The following is a 24,751-nucleotide window of genomic DNA, read 5'->3' as shown; positions in this document are numbered from 1 at the left end:
GGTGTGTCTAGATCTCGTGAATGCGGAATTTTGTAAGGGGGAAGGTTTAGAAAAAGAATAGAGAGAAGGAAAGCTTCTAGCTTTAGAGAGAGAAAGATGATTGCTGATGATGAGAATTGATTGATGATTGTAGATGATTAAAAACGGAGGTTTAGGACCCTATTTATAAGAAAACAGTCCGGAAATAAGTAGAATTTGATAAGGAATAAAACTCCACTCTGTCGCTGCAAAACCGACCTTGTCGCCAGGCGACAGGGTCTGTCACGTGGCGACAGGCCTATCGTTTGGCGACAGTCTGGATTCCTACGCGCTTTAAAACACGGAGTCTACATATGAATCAAAATCGATTTGTAAAGTCCGTATGAAAACCGAAATCGTATTTTTCATAAAATAATATTTTATTCCAAATAAAATTTATCAAAATATAATTATTAATTCTAATTCTATTAGGACTAAAGAGAACCTTCTAGAGAATTCTAGAAGACTATAATCAATTCTAATAACTTTAGGAATAATAATTAACATTGGGCCCTCCCCTAGATCATTGGGCCACATGTAACGATCAAACCGGGCCCAGTTTAGTATTTTGGCCATAACTTCCTCATTATTCATCGGAATTGGGCTTATAATATATCGTTGGAAAGCTTTTTGCAAGCCCCGTCCAACTACACTATTATTGGACCCTTGTCATGGACCAAACTAAACTGGATTGGTTGTTTTCATAAAATAGAGTTGTTTTTGAAAACAGAAAGAAAGAATTTAAATAAAAACCAACCGCAACACTTGACCTTTCACACTTTCACTTTGTTCGATAATCAAATGACGTGAAAGGTATTCATCACTGGGTTTGGTTTTGGGGAGACACATTTGGGTGTCTACACCATTATATGTTCATAATTATTTAAAGTTAGGAAAAAAAATAGTAAAAACATGTATATCGTTTATCTTCTATTTCAATAGAATCACCAACTTCGTTCATAACCATATCTATTCCATCTAATAAAAGTAGATAAATATAACACATAAATGTTAAGCAAAAATAAAATTGATATAAATTAATCTTTACAATTTTATCAAATAAATCTATATATTTACTAGGAAGCGAAAAATTGTTGCAAAATTATCTTAAAATTGTAATTGTACAAAATCAAATCTATGCATTGGAATTTTTTCATCATCCCCAATTACCCAAATAATAGTATTTTGGAAAATTTATATCATTTTTGGAAAAATTATATCATTTTTTTTGTTGTCAATGACAATGGGATATCTCTACTTATTTGGAATGACTGAAAAGTATGTAATGGAGAAAAATTGGCTATAATCAAGGCATGAACGTGATTGCCCTATAATTAAAAATAAAAAATTAAGTTAAATTTATGACTTGATTAATCTACCTAATCACAAAAATTTTGTTTTATCATGAAATTAATTAATAAAAACTACAAGGACGTATAAAAAAATTTAATAAATGTAAACGATTTATAAAGATATAATACCTCCTCGTCCAATATATAGGACCGGTGGCGGATCTTGAAAAAAAATTCTTCAGGGGGCCGATCACAACTAAATCTATGCGATACTTATAAACACAAGTATGCAATTGAAGTAATAAAAACAAATGAGATTAATATTGCCAAAATTTATTAAAAATGAAATTAAATTAACTATATTCATTACTTTAATTATAAAAATCAAAACATAAATACTACTCAAAATATTTTTTTTTGAAAAGAATATTACTCAAAATATCACTATAGAGTATAGAACACCAATACCTTTATTGAACAAAAATAGTACGTAGTAAAAAAAAATAATAATAAAAGACATCATAGTATGTATAATTGAATACGAAGTATAAATCTAAACGTTGTCCTATATTCTAAGGTTTGGAAACAAATAACACTAGAGAATTACTGGGGAAATAAAGCAGGTAGAAGGACAAATTCTCAAAAGTGGGTCTTGGGCTTTAGTTGTGTAGGTGTAGAAATATTAGAAACCATATATATAAAGTTGGGCCTACTCCTACACTTATATTATTACTAGGCTATGTCAATAAATATCCTAATAGGGCTCCTAACGGCCCCCTAGATGGTCCGCCACTGTATAGGACCATATCTAAACTTATTAAGCTATTTTATTTGCGTAAATTTAGTACGTCAAACAGGAGAAAAACTCGTACTTTAATTTTCTAATAATTTTTGCTCGAACCTAATTAATTAGATTTGTATGTAAAAACAAAAAATAAACATATAATCATTAAGTACTCCAAATAAACACAATAAGCAATAATAGTTATAAAATAAATTTAAAAATGAATTTTATAAATAAGCTAAGAATTACCTAGCCATTTGATGACCTAAAAATAACACAAAATTACTAAAAACATAATTCGCTTAATTTGCTTTTGTATTAATACGAAATTTTATTGGTGATGTATGATGCATAAATTTATGATAGTAGGTGTTACAAATTTTAATTTAATTATAATTAAGGAATAATTTTTAAATCTTAGCATAATCACTATCAAAATTTATCTTATAATAGTAGGTATCAAACTTTTTTGTAGTCGTTTATCATTTGAATCTAATATTATTTCTGATATGATTTTAACTAATTAAATAATAAATATCTTTTTTGAGATTTATCTTTTCATATTATTTTTTTTTTGGGATTTTTTATACTCGTAGTAATGATTTAATAAATTTCTCCTTTCCTATTTTTTTTTTACAATTAATTTAGAAAAATTTGTCTAAGACAACCTTTTAAAAGACATTTTTTGTTTAAGACAACCTTATAAATTTTTTTTGGCAAAGTCAGACCTTAATAATTTTTTTTTTTTGTTAAGGACGACCAAGCTCACGTTCAGGCATTGACTCAACGTTTTTCGACGTTATTTCTCCTCATTTTTCCTAATAGCACCCCTTTTTCCTCCAATTTTTTTCACTTAAAACCCCACCCTTTCTTCAATTGAATCAAAAACGAAAATTTGTTACCAATTTAGAACTTCGAGAGGGGTATTCTACAATTCAAAGGTGGTAGGATACATCTTCTTGGCATTAAGGTGAGTAAGTTCAAATTTAACTAATTGTTTCAATTTTGGTTGAACCTTGTCAATTTATAAAACTAGGGTTTTGATTTGGGTTACATTTGTTAGAAATTGCTTCCCTTCTTCTTCATTCTACCCAATGTAGTATCTCATTTTTTCTATTTGGCCATGGCAAAAGAAGCATTAAAAAAAATGGAGAGAGAGAAATTAGGGTACCAAAAAGGGAAAACTTTCCTCTTTCATTCAAACAATAAAAAGGAAAAGGTTTTAAGTGAAAAAATTGGAGAGAGAAGGGGTGCAAATAGGAGAAATAAGGGTCACGTGAGTTTCAACACCGGAAAAACGGTGAGTCAATGCCTGAAAGTGGAGCTTGGTCGTCCTTAACAAAAATAATTTTTTATTAAGGTCTAACTTTGTCAAAATGAAATTAAAAGGTTGTCTTAAACAAAAAAATGTCTTTTAAAGGTTGTCTTAGACAAATTTTCCATTAATTTATTATAAAATAATTTTATTCATGGTTTTTAATCTACGTGAGATTAAAATTTTAGATATATCAAATCTCATTCTTTACTTTTATGACCTAGGTGGCAATATAATTTTTTAATTCAAAAATAAAATATAAATCTCTTGTATCATTGGTTGAAATAATTAGATGGCTTACGTGGTGCTCCAAATGCTTTTGAAAAATGCCTACTTTATTTATATACTAGTTTTGTGCCGGGGCGATGCCTACACTGTTTATATTATAATCCCTTTTGATAATGCATGATATTTATATACGATATCATATCATTTATATATTTATATAATAGTATACTTTTATATTTTTTTAAATAGAAATCTATATTATTATTGACTTAAAATTATTTTTATTGAACTTATATAATTTACTGAACTGAAAGTATTTCTAACAAACAAAAAGTATTTTTACGGATTAAAACTTATTTTTATTGATCTCTATTATTTTTAAAACTAAATTAAATATATTTTAAATGAATCTCATATTAAAGAACTTTTAAAAACAAATTTTATGATAGAAATAAAACCGAGTTATAGGATATTTGTTAAAAGTTATGATTATTTTTGTATATATGAAATATTAGAAATATATCAATAATTAAACTCTATACAAAATTTTTATCTTAAAAAATCTATCCAAAATAGGCTTACTTAGCATCATATGTGTCACGATAATACTTATCAATTCCAAGTGTTGTTGTCTCGTGACTTGGCTGCGAAATCGACTTTATTTATTAGTGATATAATATTAAATTATATTAAATTATATATACTAGATTGTAAATTTCTTTTCTCTTTGGATAAACTTTCTAATTAAAAAAAGATAATGCTTTCTTTTAAAATTGATTTAAAATATCAAAAAAAAAAATTTATAGTTACATGGCACTTAAATGTAAAGTGTTCAATCTGATTATTTTAAATTATCAATCAAGATCCTACATGGCGCCTTAAAAAAATTAAAATCTTGAGTGTGGCACCCTTAAATCTTGGGGGGTAAACCCCCTTTTATATATATACTAGATGAGGGTCTGTGCGATACACGGTAGTAATAAATTTTTTTATTATAATCAATTTGTGATATAATATAGAAAGAGGCAACTCATGGAATAAACAAATGTAATGCATATATGAAAAATGAAATAATAAGGCAAAAATTATTAAAACTACAAAAAAAATAAATAAGTAAATAAATAAAATCATTATTAGTTAGTTGTACCGTGTTATTTAAAAGTAGTATACATTAAATTACATTAATAATGCATTTTATTCCCAATAAAATTATACAATGTAGATGCCTTATGACTTTAATAATGGATTGATTTATCTCAAAAAACTATTAAAAAAAAAAAAAAACTATACAAAGTATTTCCAAAAAAATAGATTTTTTCCGACAAACACTATAAAACCCTAATTTAATTTGTTTTTGTATTTCTAAATTTATTTTTCCCATTTAAAATTTGGAAAAATTGTCAAAAATAATACAAACTTTCACCCGTCTGCTAAAAACAAGTCAAACTTTTGATTATATCTGAATAATACAAACTTTGGAGGGTATCCGCTTTAAACAAGACATTTTACCTACAACCTAAACGACCGGTAAACTTTTTTTTTATGAATTCATTAAATAATTTAATTTAATTAACTCATAATTAACATTTAAACTTAATAATAAAAAAATAAAAATCACTCCCTCTCTTCACCGCCAGCCACCACTCCCTAACCATCCCCCTTCCTCGGTGTCGTCTGGCCCTCCGGCGATCCTCTGCCGGCGTCTGGTCCTCCCCCTCCCTCAACCTCATCTCAAAATCAATAACACTCACAAAACTCAAACAAATCAATGCTCAAATCATTCTCAATGCTTTATCACAAAAATCAAAAACTCTGCGACATTTTATCAAATCCACAAATATTCTGGCATGCTAATCTTCTTGTTTCTTCAACCCCAACCCCATATCTTTTCCTCTACATTGTCCTCATTTGTGGGTTTTCCCTCAATCATTTTTCATCTTCTTCTGTTTCTGTTTATACCCAATTGCATCGAAACTTTACCCACGCTTTTGCAGTTTCAGCTCCTTGGTCACTTGGGGATCAAAGGGTTGGTATGTTGCTTCATGCTCATTCGATCATTGATGGGTTTGGCGGTAAGTCTACTGTTGTTGGATTGTATCTTAATTTTTTCCAAGATTATATATGCATATAAGGTGTTTGATAAAATGTCTAACAGAGATACGGTTTTGTGGAATACTATGATTTCTAGGTTGGTTAAGAATTGTTGATATATTGATTCTCTTTAGGTTTTTTGTGATATGGTTGGTAGTAGTGTTGGTATGCTGGATTTGATTCCACTACTTTGTGGAAATTTGGGGTTTTCCTAGGGCGGGACTACGGGAGGGGGATTTTGTGGGTCCGTTTTTGTGGTAGGTAGGAGTCCGGAAAGGGAGGGGGAGAGATGGGGATGCCGGAAATGAGGTCGCCGGTGCAGGGGAGGGGTTGAGGTGCCTGGAAAGGATTGCCAGAGGGTTGGGAGACACCGGGGAAGGGGAGGGGAAGCTAAGGGGCGGGTGGTGTCGTGGTGGGGAAGTTTTTTTAAAAAAAAGAAAATAAAAACATTAATTAAAAAAATCAAATTAAATTATCAAACCAATTAAAAAATGACAAGTGTCTCATGTACCTATTAATCAAGTCACTAACAGGTCATAACTTGTTTAAAGCGGATACCATTCAAAGTTTGTATTATTTAGAAAAAATTGAAAGTTCGACTTGTTTTTGGCGGATAGGTGAAAGTTTGTATTATTTTTGACAATTTTTCCTTAAAATCTTAAAATTTTGAATTAATATGTCAATCCCTTTTATATTTCACAAACTATTGGGTCAATCAAGCCTGACCAAATAGTTTGTGCCGCGAGATGACAATCACGATAAAACGACGATGTCTATGACGATTGGAAGCACTCTTTTGCTGCCTCTTGCAATCCACCATAGTTCACAACTAGAATTGTAACCCCGGCCAACCCCTAATCACAAAACCATATCAAATACATCAAACCCAACAATTTAATCAAACAAAATCAATCAAATCAAACAAAATTGAAAACCCCATTAACTGATTCCAAGAGCCGAAGAAGAAGCGCCGCCATCAATGGTGGTTGCACCACCAAAAAGAATAAGACGGGGACCCTGGGATTTGGTAGTTGCGATGGCGGTAAGGGTATGCCCACAAAAAGAACCAAGCGCATCTTCGTCGGAATCCCAAAACGACTGCAAAGGGTTATACATAGGAGCAGGTTGCAGCCATGGCTTGGATGCCATTGATGATAGTGGGTTTTTTTTTTTTTTAGAAAGATAGTGGGTTTATTTGTTTGTAAGGTAAAAAATACATTTGTTAATCATATAAGATAACAAATGCAGATTTTTGATATCCTTAATTGACTGAATGATATCCTCAATTGGTTGGATGATATCCTCTACCGGCTGGATGATATCCTTTATTGGCTATATGATATCCTTTATTGGCTGGATGATATTTATACTGGCCGAATGATATTCTTTATTGGCTAGATGATATCCTCTATTTATGATATCATAGATTGGATGATATCCTATATTAGTTATATGATATCATTTATGATTGTGTCTATGATATCCGTTATTGGTTGGATGATATCCTCTATTGAGTATATGATATCATATAGCCAATAGAGGGTATCATCCAGCTAATAGAGGATATCATTCGGCTAATAGAGGATATCATTCATCTAGTAGAGATATTATCCAGCTAATAACGGATATCATATGGCCAATAAAGGATATCATCCAGTTAGTAGATGATATTACCCAACCAATAGAGGATATCATCCCGTCAATTGAGGATATCATCTCGCTAATTGAGGATATCAAAAATCCGCATTTCGTCAGTCCGGACTGACGCAATATCTTCTCTTTATATTTTGCTAAATCCCGATACCAAATTTATTTCCAATCCCTTTTTAAATAAATTTCATCAATAGAAACTTAAATAAAAATTGATACTTAACATTTTTTTTTCTTGAAATTGTTATTCCATAAAAGGGTTGGTAAAAAAACCAAGAAAAACGAACTAAATTAAGCATTCGCAAGTAATTTGTCGGAATTTTTTGTATTTTTTGGGTTAATTGTCGCCTGAGATTATTTTATTTACTGAATTGTTGCTTAGGGTTAGCTTTTTTTTACCAAATTGTCGCCAAAGATATTTTTTTTACAAATTTGTCGCTAAGGGCCTTTTTTATTTACCAATCTGGTCAATTGACCATCTAATTAGAGATGAAACTAATAAGTTAGTTGAAACTGATAAGATAGTACCTGATATTGATAAGATGTTGAAACTGATAAGGTTGTTGATTCCATAAATTGTTTGGTAACAATAGTTGCTAAATACCTTAAATTAATTGGGATTTTAATTGTGCTCCGTAATTTAATCATTTTCACATTTGAATATTCTCTTAGTATATTATTTCCTCCATTTTTATTGAATTGGACCATTTGCATTGGACACAAAGATTAAGAAAGAAATTGCATAACAAAGTTAAAATGACCATGTGACTACAATAAGGAAAGAGAGTGAAAGTAAGGTAACTAATAGTGCAACTAGACACGTAGCTGCTATTTATTTGGGAAGTATATATATGAGGGCTAAATAGTAAATTTACATAATTTTTGTGAATTTTTTATTGTTACAGTGGTATTTTTAATGTGCTACTTCGTATTATTTTATACTTACATTGATATTTTTAATGTACTATTATACATGTATTTTATACAACTAGAGTATATGTTGTTTTAGTAATACTATTTATAATCATTATAGGTAACAGTGGTACAACATTTGATGAAAATTTATATACTTATTTGTACCGCTAAAAAAAAAAAAAAATTCACCACTCTTTTATCTTATACCTGCTTTTTATTACTTGCCATGTAAATAGCAATAGCAGGTATGCGCCAGTACTTAACCAGGTAACAACTAACAAGGGTAAATAGCAAATGTAAGTAAAATTAAAGTAGAATGGATATTTGGTGTGTTAATACAAACAAATAATTTATATACTTATTTGTACTACTATATAAAAAATAAATAAATAAAAAAAATAAAAAATTCACCACTCTTTTGTCTTATAGCTACTATTTACTTGCCATGTAAATGAGAGGTATGCGCCAATACTTAACCAGGTAACAACTGACAAGGGTAAATAACAAATGTGAGTAAAAGTAGAATGGATATTTAGTGGGTCAATACAAACAAAAAGTATTTGAAAACGTACATACGCAAAATAGAAATAGTGATATTAATATATGACTTCGTAAAAAAAAATAGTGCAATTATTATTATTATTATTATTATTATTATTATTATTATTATTATTATTATTATTATTATTATATATATATATATATATATATATATATATATATATATATATATATATATATATATATATATATATATATATATATATATGGTCAGGATCCAGTGAGAACCAACCTTTATGTGAGAACTCATTCCTTATGAGAACAAATTTCAGTCATTAGATTGTATTAAATCCAACAGCTGAGATTACAATGGAGACTAAAAATTAAAGATCGGCGATTTCTCTCTCCTCTTCTTCACTGCTAATGTAATAAATGAGCAAAAACTTAGTTGCTCATTTGTCAAATGAGCAAATACTTAGTTGCTAATTTAACAAATGAGAGCAAATAGTTAATTCCTCATTTGTCAAATGAGCAAACATTTCATTAATCAACAAGCATTTCTTTGCTCATTACAAATGAGCAACCATTAGTTTGCTCATTTGTCAAATAATCAAATAATTAGTTACTCGTTTGTAAAATAAGTAAACATTTCTTTGATCATTTAATTTGGGAAATGAGCAATCAATTTTTTTTATCATTTAGCTAATGAGCAAATAATTAGTTGTTCATTTGTCAAATGAGCAAATACTTAATTGCTAATATTATAAATGAGCAAAAACTTAGTTGCTCATTTGTCAAATGAGCAAAGATTTCTTTAATAATTCATTAAATCAAAAGCATTTCTTTGCTCATTTGTGAAATGAGCAACCATTAGTTTGCTCATTTGTCAAATAAGCAAATAATTGGTTACTCATTTGAAAAATAAGCAAACATTTCTTTGATCATTTGGAAAATGAGCAATCAAGTTTTTGCTCATTTAGCAAATGAGCCAATAGTTAGTTATTCATTTGTCAAATGAGCAAATACTTATTTGTTAATTTAAAAAATGAGCAAACTTAGTTGATCATTTGTCAAATGAGCAAACATTTCGAATGGAAATTGATCAAAAATCGCCAAAAATCGCAAAAAATTGTTGAAAACCTTAATTAAGAAGAATTCAATTGACGAAAACCTTAATTAATCAATCTAAGATCAACAAAAATCAAACTTCAATCAATGAAAATCAAACTAAAATCAACAAAAATCGCCTTGACAAAGAATCAATAAAGTTTCAAGAAGAATTGATGAAGAATCAAAGCAAATAGCAATAAGAAAGAGCTAGAGCAAAGAAATTGAAGGAGGAGAGAGAAAATGGCGCATCGAATGAAGGAGGAGAGAGAAAACGATGAAATTGAATTTGAAATTATGTTTGATTGGGATAAATTGTAGCTGTTGGATGCAATTGATCCAACTGTTGTAATACGTCCTCACATATAATATTCTTACATAAGGGATGTGGTCTCATATGATCCTATATTATATATATATATATATATATATATATATATATATATATATATATATATATATAATATTCTTACATAAGGGATGTGGTCTCATATGATCCTATATTATATTTATATATATATATATATATATATATATATATATATATATATATATATATATATATATATATATATATATATATATATATATATATATATATATATATATATATAATGAAGAATTATAAAAATAACAAAATACCTATATATTAATTATGAGTAGCACTGTCAATAATCCAGGTTAACTATTCGTTTTGGTTCAAGTTGAAATTGGTTCAAGTTGAAACAGGTTCATTTGGTTAGCAGGTCGACTTGGTTTTGTTCAGTTTATTGATTAATTGGTCAATTTGGTTTTGGTTTATTTTGCATTATAGTTTCAATTTAGATCGGTTGTAATCAGTTCGTCCATAAACAGTTCAGGTCATGATAGGGTCGGGTTGAAAACGAATTTACTGATGTTAACGAGGTTAGGATTCATACCGATTCGGATTATAATAGAGGTTCTTGCTTAAATGAGTCATATTTATTAGGTAGCAAGTCTAATCGAGTCGGGTTGAAATGGATCATGTGATAGGTGTATCAATTTAGTTCGATTCAAAAATTAATGAATAAGTTTATTTTGATTAATTTTGGCTGGATTGTGAGCAGTTTGTATCAAGTTACTTTGTATAACGAATGTGATTTAATATTGAGTCAAGACTTAAACAAGTCAATTTAATTTCAAGTATCAAAATTTATATAGATCATTAGGACAAAAAAAAAAAAAAAAATAAAAAAAAATAAAATTACACTTAAGTGCGTGCCTCAAGAGGATCAGCACTAGGCACGCTGAATCACAAAATTTCCTAGTACCTTTCTGTTCCAAAATACTCCCGTTAATGATCAAAATTTCCAAACTTTTCTGCATAATTAACAAGTACCGCCAACTTGCCATTAAAATCTTAATATACCTAACTCCTGCTTTTCGACCAGATTCTCTGAATTATATAATTCTTAACATAATTACGTGTGTTACATGTATTTATAGATAAACTCTTACAATGTTTTTGTTCCAATTAAAAATAATAAACCCCAATAAAAGTTAAACACAACGATTGTATTCAGCAAACACTAAACAGAAGCTCCTGAAACTGTATCAGATTATCAGAAGTAGTGAGCAGTACTGCAGTAGTTCCCTAACCAAAATATTCAGTGCCCGTTAATTTATTTTATTGTTTCATTTCTTTATTAAAGAGCAGTACATACAGTATTATTCTTTGTGTTTCTAGATACTGCTTGCAAAGTTGCAATAATTTGCATCCTTGCTAAAACTACAAAATTTTGTATACACTCCAATATTTGAAGGAACATTTGTTAATGTACAACTTTTATATTAATATACGTTGGACGTAATTATGTACTTTGTACGGAGTATTAATAAAAGTTATGTAAGAAATTATTTTTGAAGATATACATTGAGAGTGATCCAACAACATATTACGCTATATACACTATCATCACGGAATAGAATATATAGAGTTGAACAGAAAAGCAATATACCTCAATATACACTAGTTAAACAGTTTGTTTTATGTGCGGTTAGTAATATACCATATGACCGGTTATAAAATTACAATATAACAACTATAATACTGATCGACAAACCTCTATAACACTGAAAAAGTAACCCCTATAACACTAACTGAGTAATCCTTATAACACTGGCGAAGTAACCTCCATGATAGACATATTAATAATTTAATACCTCTATAACACTAAGGCTCTGTTTGGTGGTAGTGTTTGAGATAGCGATTAGCGTTTTGATTAGTCAAAACACTGCTAGAAAAAAAATAACATTGTTTGGCAAGGTAACGGTGTAAGTGGCGGTTAGAGGTAGAAGTAGCGTTTAGGTAGCTTTTCTCAAACGTTAAAAATAGTAGCTTTAAGAGTAGCAGATAGCGTTTGTTAATTTTTGCTTAAATTTTTTTTTTTTAATAATTTATATGATTATTAATATATTTTAGTATTGCAATCGCTACTTTTGCCAAAAACTCATACTATCAACCGTTACTTTGACAACTAACCTCTACTCACTACTGACAGCTACTCGCTATCCTTACAGCTACCCGCAACTCGACCGCTAAAACTATCCGTTACCACTAGTTTTTCCAAATAAGGCCTAAGAAAGTAACCTCCATTGTGGATGGCCACACCGCTAATGTACCATTATGGCTGGTCATATAAGAATTTGTGCTAATTAAAATAATTAACTGTTAAGATTATTCAGAAATGGATTAAAGTGTTTTTTTTTTCCAAGCAAAATGGATTAATATTTTTTTCTTTTGAAAAATAAAAAAAGGATTAATATTAATAGGAGTTGTTCTCTTCTCGTGAAACAAGTAAATCTAGCCTGAATTTTGTAAGATCTGATTTGGTCTGATCTGATTTAACAATTTGACTAAATTTTGACCGCATTTTAATACTACTTTATAAAGAAAAACATTATCAAAATAGATCTTGTTAGATTCATATCATCATGAACTTTTTAAATATGTAATTTTTATAAATTTTTTAATATGTAATTAATAATATTTAAGTATAAATAAATAATAATTAAAAGTTCTAATCTGATCTAATCTAAATATTTCTGGTCTGTTGTAATCTGAATTTATTAAGGAAAGAATGGGATGTGGAGTAACACTAATTTTTCACCGCCAGACAATATTCCACGTGGCTTACACTCAGCTGATGCGTCTTAATTCTTTTTCCCGTTGCCCGCTCCACAAATAAATATCAATTCTCCCCCCATTTCCTTCTCTCACTCCACACTGTTCCCCACTCCACTAAAGTAAACCCACAACTTTCCACTATTACAAATTTCATTCAATTTTTTTTCTCTAAATTTCCAACCACTTTCTAATATTAGAAAGAAAGTAAGATTAACAATGGCAGAGACCTCCAACGGTCGAAAATTGGTGGTGGAAATCTGCAATGCAAAAAACTTAATGCCAAAAGACGGTCAAGGAACCGCCAGTGCGTTTGTCATGGTAGATTTCGACGGCCAACGCCGTCGAACTAAGACGATTACACGAGATCTCAACCCACAGTGGGATGAGAAGCTCGAGTTCGTTGTGCACAATGCGGAATCAATGGATTCAGAGGTATTAGAGCTCAATATTTATAATGATAAGAAGACGGGAAAACGGTCGAATTTTCTTGGGAAGGTGAAGATTGGTGGTGCTGCTTTTGCGAAATTAGGGTCGGAGAGTTTGATTTATTATCCGTTGGAAAAACGGAGTGTTTTTTCTCAGATTAAAGGGGAGATTGGGCTTAAGGTTTGGTATGAGGATCCTCCTTCGCCGCCTGCTGCGGCGGAGGAGGAGAAGAAGGCGGAGGAGGAGGGGAAGAAGGCCGAGGTGGAGGAGAAGAAAGACGAGGAGAAAAAACCCGAGGGCGGGGACGGGAAGAAAGAAGCCGAGATTAAGGAAGGAGAGGGGAAGGATAATAATAAGGTTGATGTTAAGGAGGAGGAGAAGAAGCCGCCGGAGGAGAATGCGCCTCCTGTGGCGAAGGGTGAAGGTAATACGGAAGGTGATCATCCACCTCCGCCTCCGGATCAGGCGGCGGAGATGGTTAACCCACCGGTTGCGGAGAATGTGAAAGTGGGAGTTAGTGAGAAGAAGAATATGGAGGTTTCTTTAGCTAGTCCTAGTGTGACTGGTGGTGGTGGTGGTAGTGGTTCTGCTATGAGGAGTGATCTCGAGGTACGGTCTATGTCGGGGTCAGATCGAAGGCAGGGAACTGGGTATGATTTAGTAGATAGGATGCCGTTTCTTTATGTTCGAGTCATAAAGGCGAAGCTATTGAGTTCGGAAGGGGAGTCATTGTGCTTTGCTAAGCTAGTGATTGGTACTCATAGTATCAAAACGACGTCGGAGAAGAGTGGGAAGGATTGGGATCAGGTGTTTGCGTTTGATAAAGAAGGGTTGAATTCGAGTTCACTAGAAATGTCAGTTTGGACGGTGAACAAGAAGGAAGAAAAAGAGGGTGTTGTGAAAGTTGAGGAGAAATCACTTGGAACGGTGTCGTTTGATTTACAAGAGGTACCGAAACGTGTACCACCTGATAGTCCGTTAGCGCCTCAATGGTACACTCTAGAAGGTTCGGAAGGTACGGGTGTTGATGTGATGGTCGCGGTTTGGGTTGGGACTCAAGCCGATGAGGCGTTTCAGGAGGCTTGGCAATCGGATTCGGGTGGGTTGATTGCTGAGACCCGAGCCAAGGTTTATTTGTCTCCAAAATTGTGGTATTTGCGTGTAACGGTTATCCAAACCCAAGATTTGCAATTAGGTTCGGGATCATCCGAACCAAAAAGCCGAACTCCTGATCTTTATGTTAAGGCTCAGCTTGGTGGTCAGGTCTTTAAGACGGGTCGGATGACGTTGGGGTCCACTAGTCCTACGTGGAATGAGGACTTGGTGTTTGTGGCTGCGGAGCCGTTTGATCCGTTTTTGGTGGTCACGGTTGATGATGTTACAAGTGGACAATCGGTCGGGTTTGCGAAGGTGCATGTGGCAAGCATCGAACGGAGGACGGATAATCGGGTCCAACCTAAGTCAAGATGGTTCAATTTGGTTGGGGAGGATGAGAAGAGTAAGCCATATGCTGGGAGAATACACTTAAAAACTTGCATTGAAGGAGGGTATCACGTGCTTGATGAGGCTGCTCACGTGACTAGTGATGTCCGAGCCTCGGCTAAGCAACTAGCCAAACCTCCAATTGGTTTGCTTGAGGTTGGCATTCGAGGGGCTAACAACTTATTGCCCGTCAAAACTGGAGATGGTACTCGTGGTACCACGGATGCTTATGTTGTGGCCAAATATGGGCCTAAGTGGGTTCGTACACGAACCATACTTGACCGGTTTAACCCTCGATGGAACGAACAGTATAGGTGGGATGTATATGACCCGTGTACTGTTGTAACCATTGGCGTGTTTGACAATGGGCGGTACAACAAAGATGAGACAAATAAACCCGGGAAAGATATTCGTATTGGGAAGGTAAGGTTGCGGTTATCGGCCCTTGATGCAAACCGGGTTTACTTGAACACGTACCCGCTTACTGTGTTGCTTCCGGGTGGGGCACGAAGGATGGGTGAGATTGAGATAAGTCTAAGGTTTACTTGCTCATCATGGATTAGTCTACTTCAAGCATATTCAAGTCCAATGTTGCCTAGAATGCACTATGTATGTCCATTAGGCCGAGCCCAACAAGACATCTTGCGCCACACAGCGATGAGAATCGTTACTGCTAGACTAGCTCGGTCCGAGCCACCTCTGGGCCTTGAAGTGGTCCAATACATGCTTGATTCTGACACTCACATTTGGAGCATGAGGAAGAGCAAGGTGAATTGGTTTAGAGTAGTCAGTGGGCTATCTAAAGTAGCCACTTTTGCTCGGTGGCTCAATGGGATACGAACTTGGGCTCACACACCAACCACCATCTTGGTCCACATTGTACTCATAGCTATTGTAGTCTGCCCACACCTTGTGCTACCAACATTTTTCATGTATGCTTTCCTAATCCTAGCCTTCCGTATCAGGTACCGTGCCAAGGTCCCTCTTAGTATGGACCCTCGGATATCTTGTGTAGATGTAGTGTCCAACGACGAGCTTGATGAGGAGTTTGATGGGCTACCAACAACACGACCACACGATGTAGTTCGGGTCAGGTACGATAGGCTAAGGGCCTTGGCAGGAAGAGCCCAATCATTTTTGGGGGACATGGCAGCCCAATGGGAAAGAGTGGAAGCCTTGTATAATTGGAGGGATCCAAGAGCAACAGGGATATTTTTGGTATTCTGCTTGATCGCTTCGATAGCATTTTACGTGGTACCCTTTAAGGCTTTTGTGTTGGGTTCAACATTCTATTACTTGAGACATCCCAAGTTTAGGGGTGACATGCCGTCGGTTCCCGCCAACTTTTTCCGGCGTCTACCCTCACTTTCCGATCAAATTCTATGAGGTTATACTGGGGGCACGGGGGTTAAAGGTTATTTTGTTAAGGGGTGCACTTTCCTGGTGTATTAGATAATGTATACTTCATGATTTTGTCAACTTAATGAAGGATCTACCACTCTTAATTTTATTCTTTTAAACAAGACTTGTGCAAAGTTTGTAATTTACTTGTATATTTATTTTGTATTCTTTTGATTTGGGACACTGAAATGCGCAGCTTTTAAATTGTAAATTAAAGAAAGTGGGCAATCTAGGCATTGAGCAATGCAATTTAATGGGAAAAGATGAGGAGATTTACTTTTGGCAGTTGATTAAATGTTACCGTTTGAGATTTTATTAATCAACTGTCATTGAATTGAATATTCTCAGGAGAAAAACAGAAAACAGTACAGAACTCTGAATATGATCATGTACATGAAGTCTATGGTCTTACAAGTAATTTAAAGAAGTTGGTAATTGTAATTCTAGGAAACTATTTGTATAATGAAATTAATACTCTTGTTCCAAATTTGGTCAAGTTACTACCTAGGCGCAGGGTGCAGGGAGTAAATATTGCTAGGGAAATTCAAAACAAGATAATGGAAAGCTAATAGGGAATATTTTGTAAGTATGATATGATTTTAAGTTTGAGCTTAAGAGTTGCTGTAAGCTCAAGCTTCAAGCCTATGCTCTAAGTTTGTTTTATCGAGTTTAGGCTTAGGTTACTGAAACTTATTATTCGTAATGTAATCTAAGCAACTCATCTCAATTATACGGCTCATTAACCAGTATAATTAGTTATCGACTCATTGTCATCTTCTATTCTTCTATAGACTCTTGCAGCCTTACATCCTTACCATTAATGGGGAAAAGACGAGGAAATTCAATTTTTGCAGTCAGGTAAATGTAACAGCTTGAGATTTTATTATTAAACTGTCAGTGATTGAATATTCTCAGGAGCATAGCATAACAGAAACATACAGAGCTCTGTCTATGATCATGTACATGAAATATGTGGTCTTACATACTAAATCAAAGAAGTTGGTAATTGTTACAGTAGTTTTCTATGAGTTTAAGCTTGGTTTATACTCTATACTCAGCTGAACTAGCTCGAGCTTGAGTACGCAATCCAACATAGCAGAACTTTCTTTCAAACTAAATTCATAACTGAGCTCTGCAGACTGCAGTGTTCCTGATGCTTTCTTCATTCGATATTTAATCTAAGCAGCTCATATCACTCACTCTCATTAGTCATCGTGCTCGTGTATAGACTCTATATCACTGACTCTTGCAGCTTAACATCCTTCCAACTGAGTATGTAAAACATAGCTCTTCTATTAAAATCAAGTAGTTCACAAAACTATATGATCCATTTTCCACAAAAATACTTCTCTGTAAAACCATTTACTATTCTTATCGAATTAAGTAATCAAAAATTATTATTACTCCGTATTGTACAGACACAAATTGGATTCATAACAAAAAGCATTGTAGGTGGCTCATCTACACCAATGTTTATTAGATTTCCTAGCAGAAACCAATTTCGTTAACAAAGTTTTAAGTCTTCTGGAACCAGCACCAGGTTTCAAAACACCATAATTCTCAGCTTTTAACCCTGAGCAACTGCCTTGTCCTCCATCAGTCCCCCCACACCACTCGCCATAGCTAAATGTATCATGCCACTTACTCCTCTTGAGAATTTCTCGATCAATTTTGTCAAGAACGCGATCATTTTTCTTGAACTTCCTAGCAAATGGTCGGTTACTAAGGACCATTCTACGGAAATCCTTGACGCCAAGTGATCTTGGATGCTGCTTAGGAGGGTTATCCCAACTGATGTAGTGTAAATCATGATTAATTGTAGTGTTCTTGTAATCCTGAGAGTTGCATATGACTGTTTGGAAGTAGCCCTCCGGCGAGGACACGAAGTTGGTGTAGTAGAGCAGTAGTGTCCTTGGAAGATTTTCCCATCCTACTATGCAATACTCAGCAAAGGACCTTGATAAAACAGTCCAAGCAGAGCCTGTAACATGAAAAATACAAAAACAAAAAGATTAAAGAGACATGATTACAAGAATCTAACACCTTATTATATTAATAATGAACCGACCATTTGATAATTACAAAAGATATTAATATAAAATTGACAGTTCAAGTATGATTATACATTATATATAAAATACAGTTAACAAAACTTCAGAGCTCAAGTACTGTTGGTACAATTTTACAATCTACAATGCATGTGCATCAATGTTAGAGTTAGCATGTGCATCATCTAGATTATCTAGCCCAAACTGCATCTGTTGGCCATAATTTTATTTTAGAGATTAGTTATTATTTTGATGAAGTATGACAAAACAGAACATTTTAGCAACTGACAGAACAGACTACTTTTGCTGTGAGTCAGCTACTTATATTTTTGACAATGATCTGATCTGAGGATCTAATACGCAAAACCATGTAGAGTAAAATAACATATCTTGTCACTTTACCAAGGAGAAATAAATCTTTTTCAATGCTTAGCTTTTCCAAAATATTACAGTACTCAGTAAATGTTTGCCATGGTAATCAGTTTGGGGAAACCACTAAGGTGAATAGGGTATTGGCCAACACACCTCGTTAAAAATTAAAAGGGTTTTTCTAAGCTATGCCTCTAAGGTAGTCGAGTTTCTAAGGTGTACCAATGCTTTTTCAAATTTTTAAGTTGCACCCCTCAATTCACTACCATTAATGAATGGTACCCTTCTTGGGACTTTCACGTCACCCAAAGTTAACTATAAATTTAATAAAAAGATGATAAAAGGTAAGGAAATGATAGGAGAAAGAAATCTTAACCACAACAACCCTAATAACGAAAACAGAAGCCATAAAATCACTCTCAATTAACTTTTAAACAACTAATAAGGGTAAATTTTAGTATTGATAAGAAGTTGAAAGGCACGGCTTAAAAACTTGAAAAAGTATGTGTACACCTTAGAAACTCAACTATCTTAGGGGTATAGCTTAGAATTACCCAAATTAAAATTACCCGTAAATTCTATTTCTTTTTCTTAAATATCTACTTATATGTAGTAATTACGGTCTTTAACACACCATAGATATAACGTTAACATCCTATCTTCAAAAATCTAGCTCTGCCCCGACTATATAATGATATTGATATAGCTTAGGCATGAACAACATGTTCACCCTTGAAGTATAACGAGTTAAAGACAAGCTTTCAATATAATTATCAAGAATAATAACAATGTCCATTTATTTCAATGGAAAACATTTTTTTTAAAAAACAATTTTACTTTATCTTTTTAAATGTTATTTGGTTTGGTTTGGTTTGTAAAAGGTGGAAAACATTTTTCTGAAGATAGAAAATAGTTTTCCTAATAGTGGAAAATATTTTCATTTAAAAAAAAAAATTTGACACTATTCCCATTTTTTCACTCCTATGTAAAGTTACTATCCTTTCAATATATATACTAGTAATTATATTTAAAGTATTAGACCTATATAGCATTACAATGGTCTTTTGGAGGGATGTAAGCATGTAACTGTTGTATCGATGGACTTTTCAAATAAGTAGGTCAAATCAAAGGCATAGAGCATATATAGTAGTACAAGGGTAATTATAGTTTAATCAAATGTTAAATCAATTTATGCAAAGTGGATTAGTGGTTTAGACTTCAAATCATAAGTGGTTGATCATGAATACTTTATCAAATCAGAAACAAATATATAATCATTAACACATGTCACTGTCACTTTGAATCTCAGCAACAACTAATTATTCAATTTGTAATGATAATTATTAAAACCAACAAAATTGACTAGATCAAAAATATAATTAATGAATGATAATGTACTTGTAACATTTTTATTGTGATAGACAAAATGATGAAAACTATGTGCTCGTATGAGGTTCACCCCTGAACCCTTCTATCATTCTATAATTCTATGGCCTACCATATTACCACTAAGAAAACATAGTAAAAACATCTGGTCAACCTTACATGTCCTTGCTAGAAAGATATATAGCTGAATCAGAGTTTTTTTTTTTTTTTTTTTTTAAGAAAGTAGATCTCGAAATTTATTCAACTAAATTTACTTGGAACAACTCTAGAACCACAGTTGGTAAAAATCGAACTTGTGACATTAGACTAACGACCACCGAGTACATGCGTGGATATAGGGTGTTGGGAAATTAAGCTAGTAATAAAATTATGCAAAGAAGTCAATTCTATATTGTACGAGGCCATTAAAGCTAGCTCACTTATAACGTTTTGATGGGTCATTCATGTGAATTTAAGGACGGTTCAAAGGCCACATGATTCCCTTCAATCACCTATACACTTTGCGTGTATTCTCTTTCTAAACTTCACATGCAAATGCTTTTTATCAAAAAAAAATTCCAACAAAAATTAAACGTAATAATAATTATTATTATCAAAACCGCTAACTTTTACAATGATAAGTTTAAAATTTTAAGTTACTTCATACAAGTACTACATACTACTAGGGCTGTACACCGGTCCAAAACCGGACCGGACCTGGACCGGACCTGTTAGGACCGGGACCTGAATCAGCCAATTTTGAGGACCGGGGACCGGACCTGATTTAGCAGGTCCGGGTCAGGTCCAGACCTGAGCAATCAGGTCCGGGTCAGGTCCAGACCTGAACAGACCTGTTTTGTGTGTTTTTTTTTTTTTTTTTTTTAAAAGAAAATAAATAATCTGTTGGACCTGATTATAGACCTGTTTATGGACCTGTTTACATAAAATCTGAAAATATCAATAACAAAAACTACATAAAATCTCTAAGTCTCAAATATAACAAATAATTCATTAAATTACATAAAGTCTCTAAGTCTCAAATACTAGAAATACATTAATTATCCAAAGACAACTTGAATTTTGGCGAGTTGCTTTCCCTTTGATTGCGTGATTCACACTAATGAGTATAATCCGTGGTTCTTGTTGATCCTAAACATATAAAATGATAGAATTCAATTACAATTCAAATTGAATTCATAAAATAAACAGAATACATACAAAATATACAATACACTAGCTTGTGGTATAAACCGTGCAATACACCATTTGATTAGTACACTGTCCAACAAATTTACAACAAATTCACAGAATACTACACTGCATATATTCTGAAAATATAAACAGATTTTAAACTGTTCCATAAGTTATACAACAAGTAGAGTAGCCTATCCCTGATTTATCAATCTACTCCCAGCAAATTCACAATATAAACAGATTTTAAACTCACAAATCGAAAGAAACCAAAATTCAACATGAATTCGAAACAATTGAACTAAAAAAATTCAAAAACAGTTACTTTAAATAAATAAAAAACTAAAAAAAAAACATGAATTCGAAAAAAATGAACTAAAAAACAGAAATTCAACATGCAAACATCAAACAATCATTATAAGCAATTGAAACATGAATAAACATATGAATGCCTCACATTTAATTCAACATTTCAAATACAAAATACCCAATTCAAATATAATTCGATTTAATTAAAAAAAAAAAAAAAAAAGAAGTTACAAATCCCACCGTGAAGGAGTTCGTGCAGGTGGACGAAGATGGTAGTCTGGCTGATGCAGCGTGTAGAGGTTTCCGTGCTCCTGGTCTGGTGGGCGGTGGCGACTGGTGTCTGGGCGGTGGCGACTGGTGTCTGTGCAGATCTGCTGCGTGAGGGAGTGAGTGTTGGTGTGGTGTCGGTGTCGGCTGAGAGAGAGAGTGCGTGAGTGAGGAGTGAGTTAGGGTTAGTGGGTAAGTGGGTTACAAAAATGAACAGACTTGTTTTAAAATTTGGATTTTTTTTTTTTTTAATAAAAAAGGCATTTTTACCGGGTTTCAGGTCCAGACCTGAAAACCCCGGGTTTGGACCTGATCCGGACCGGGACCGGGAACCTTGATTTTCAAGGACCGGGACCGGACCTGAATCTACAGGTCCGGGTCAGGTCCGGTCCAAACAGGTCCGGGTCAGGTCGGTTTTCAGGTCCGGTCCTGTTTATGTACACCCCTACATACTACTATAAGAGGAAAAAAAATGTGGAATAGAGTTTAGAGTACTTTATTTTTATTTAAGAAGTGTTGACCGATATCAAATGTACCTTAATGGCTTTGTCACGGCTTACATCTAATGGAAATTCTTAAGGAAGAAAGAAAAAATACTACTAATTCAGTCAAAACAGAAGATAGTGACGAAGTCGGGATTTGTAATTCGGGGGGACAAATTTCAGATGTTTATTTAATGGACAAAATGTTTAAAGAAAAAAAAAATTGATCATATTTGAAATTGCATATCATTTTTTTTTGAAACATATACTACGTAGTAATATCATTAATAACTATAAAAATGATATAATTTGCAATAATGCATCAAAAATAATTAGACAAAAAAAAATTAGAGAATAAATAACCTGTGAACAGCTTAAAGGAACTGGGAAGACCCCTTTGCTTAACAACCCACCAAATCTGTGATTTATTTAGACTGTATAAAGCCGGATCAATTATCACTGGCTTTCCCCTTTTATACCTGAAATAAATTATTTTACCATTCAATATTATTATTATAATTACAGTATTATTTACAACACCCTTTTATGGCTGTTAACCACCGACACAATCACTAGTTAAAAAAAAAAACACTTACAATTTCCAACCCAGTCTACTGGAATGCTGTACAAAATTTGAATCCCTTGGTACGTCAGAAAAAGCATGAATTAAATCTGCCAAAAAAAAAAAGTCAACAACTAAATTACTCCCGAAGAGGTACAAATCACTACCGCCATCTCGACTTATTAGTTCAGATTACACTATCAACGTAACTATTTGTTAAAGAAGCCAGGGACTTGAGGCGAGTGCTCAATACCTCGTTTCTAATAGAAAAAAATAAAATAAAAGGGTACTCACCATACCATCTTGGGTAACCAAAGGATAATCAGAGGCACTGAGATTAATAAACCAATCCCATTGACAAGTCTTTAGAAGAATGGAAATCGCATGTAATGTAGCAGAAAGCATAGTTGGACCTCTATAAGTAACTAGATTTGGTTTACCAATAATCCAAACATTTCCAACTTGAGAAAAAACTTCATTATTTGATACAAATTCAGCAACTTCTAAATGCTGTGATTTCGGAGCTCCATAATCAAAATGGATCAAGTAGTAATTACCCGGATGATAAAGCGCAAGTAATGTTCGCTTTAACTTAGGAACGTCGTTTGTTGATGCTGAGATCAAGTATGCAAATGTGACAGGATAAGTTTTGGTAATATTGGGTTTTATGACTAATTTGAAGGAATTATTAGTGGGTATAATTGTGGGTTTTGTTAATAATATGGTTGAGATGTAAATAAGGAAGATTGTGATTGATGATAAAATGAGGGTTAGCATTAATTTTTTGGTACCCATTATTAGAATTAATTAATGTGATTTTTTTGGGTATTTTTGGGTATAATAACGTAAGGGAGAATAATGAAAGAAGAACAGAGGATGTAGTGTAGAAAGAAGAAAGTCAGGTTTTTCTGGTAATAAAGAGGTAAAGGGTGTGTTTGGAATTTAGGGGAATTTTCTTTTGTTATTTTTTGGGGGAAAAAATGTGGTATTTTTGGAGGTGGAAGAGTGTAGATTTAGAACTTTTTGGTGGGGGGATTCTTTGCTTGGATGTTAAGCCCTCCATCTGTCAATTGAGACATGGTTGACATATTTTTATTAGTATTGTTGAATCTTGAATGTCTACTACCAACAACAACAAATCATAAATGGTTGCCTTAGCTTTATTTGTTGAGGTTCGGGTGGGTGGATTTATAACATCATGGGTAATTGGGTGCATACCAAACTTACTTCTTTGTAATATATTTCTGTGATCTAATTTGGTTGGATCTAATTTTTAAATTTGACTAAGGGTCTGTTCACATTTATTAAATCGAGCTGAACTGAATTGAATTGAACTGAACTGAACTAATTGGAGCTGAACTGAACTAAACTGTTAGGAGCTGAACTGAATTGAAATGAATTGAACTGAGCTGAAATGAATATTTTATGAGAGAAGGAAATTAGGAGCTGAATTGAACCGAACTGATTGGAGCTGAATTAAACTAAAATTAAGCTGAAGTGAACAAGCCCTAAGTTGTGATCTTATTTGTACACAAATTTTTTAAGTTAATAATAATAATAAAAAAATTAAAAAAAAATTAAAAAAAAAATGCTAGTATATATTTTATAAAGAGATATCATTATATTGCTCTTGGTTCACAAATCTTAGATAGATGAGTGAACTGAAAATAAAGTGGAGTTGCAGGTTCTCAAATGGATTGGCTTATTCGAAAACAGCCATGAGATGCCATTAGATTCATATTAACATGAATTTTTTTATTACAAAATTAAAAATGTTTTTAGCAATAAGTAACCCAACTA

At 32.9% G+C, this 24,751-nt stretch overlaps 1 protein-coding gene, 1 long non-coding RNA gene and 1 pseudogene across 2 annotated transcripts; 1 reads left to right on the top strand and 2 right to left on the bottom strand.

Moving 5' to 3' along the window:
* Nucleotides 1-13,169: 13,169 nt before the first annotated feature.
* LOC145568865 (multiple C2 domain and transmembrane region protein 14 pseudogene) lies at nt 13,170-16,351 on the top strand (annotated as a pseudogene).
* A 1,353-nt stretch (nt 16,352-17,704) lies between these two features.
* Nucleotides 17,705-23,964, bottom strand: LOC145568863 (beta-glucuronosyltransferase GlcAT14A-like). The gene is made up of 4 exons (XM_081628251.1): nt 23,251-23,964; nt 22,986-23,061; nt 22,753-22,868; nt 17,705-18,339 (listed from the first exon to the last, which is right to left on the bottom strand). The coding sequence occupies exons 1-4, from the start codon at nt 23,744-23,746 to the stop codon at nt 17,816-17,818; spliced, it is 1,212 nt and encodes a 403-aa protein (XP_081484377.1). The 5' UTR covers nt 23,747-23,964; the 3' UTR covers nt 17,705-17,815.
* Nucleotides 21,116-22,111, bottom strand: LOC145568864 (uncharacterized). The gene is made up of 2 exons (XR_014095991.1): nt 21,881-22,111; nt 21,116-21,289 (listed from the first exon to the last, which is right to left on the bottom strand). It is a non-coding gene; the product is annotated as an uncharacterized LOC145568864 (long non-coding RNA).
* Nucleotides 23,965-24,751: the final 787 nt, after the last annotated feature.

Source organism: Chenopodium album, chromosome 11 (genome assembly GCF_948465745.1).
Source record: "Chenopodium album chromosome 11, dcCheAlbu1.1, whole genome shotgun sequence".
NCBI lineage: Eukaryota > Viridiplantae > Streptophyta > Magnoliopsida > Caryophyllales > Amaranthaceae > Chenopodium > Chenopodium album.
Note: the sequence above shows the minus strand (reverse complement) of the source record. Positions and strands in the feature narration are given on the sequence as shown.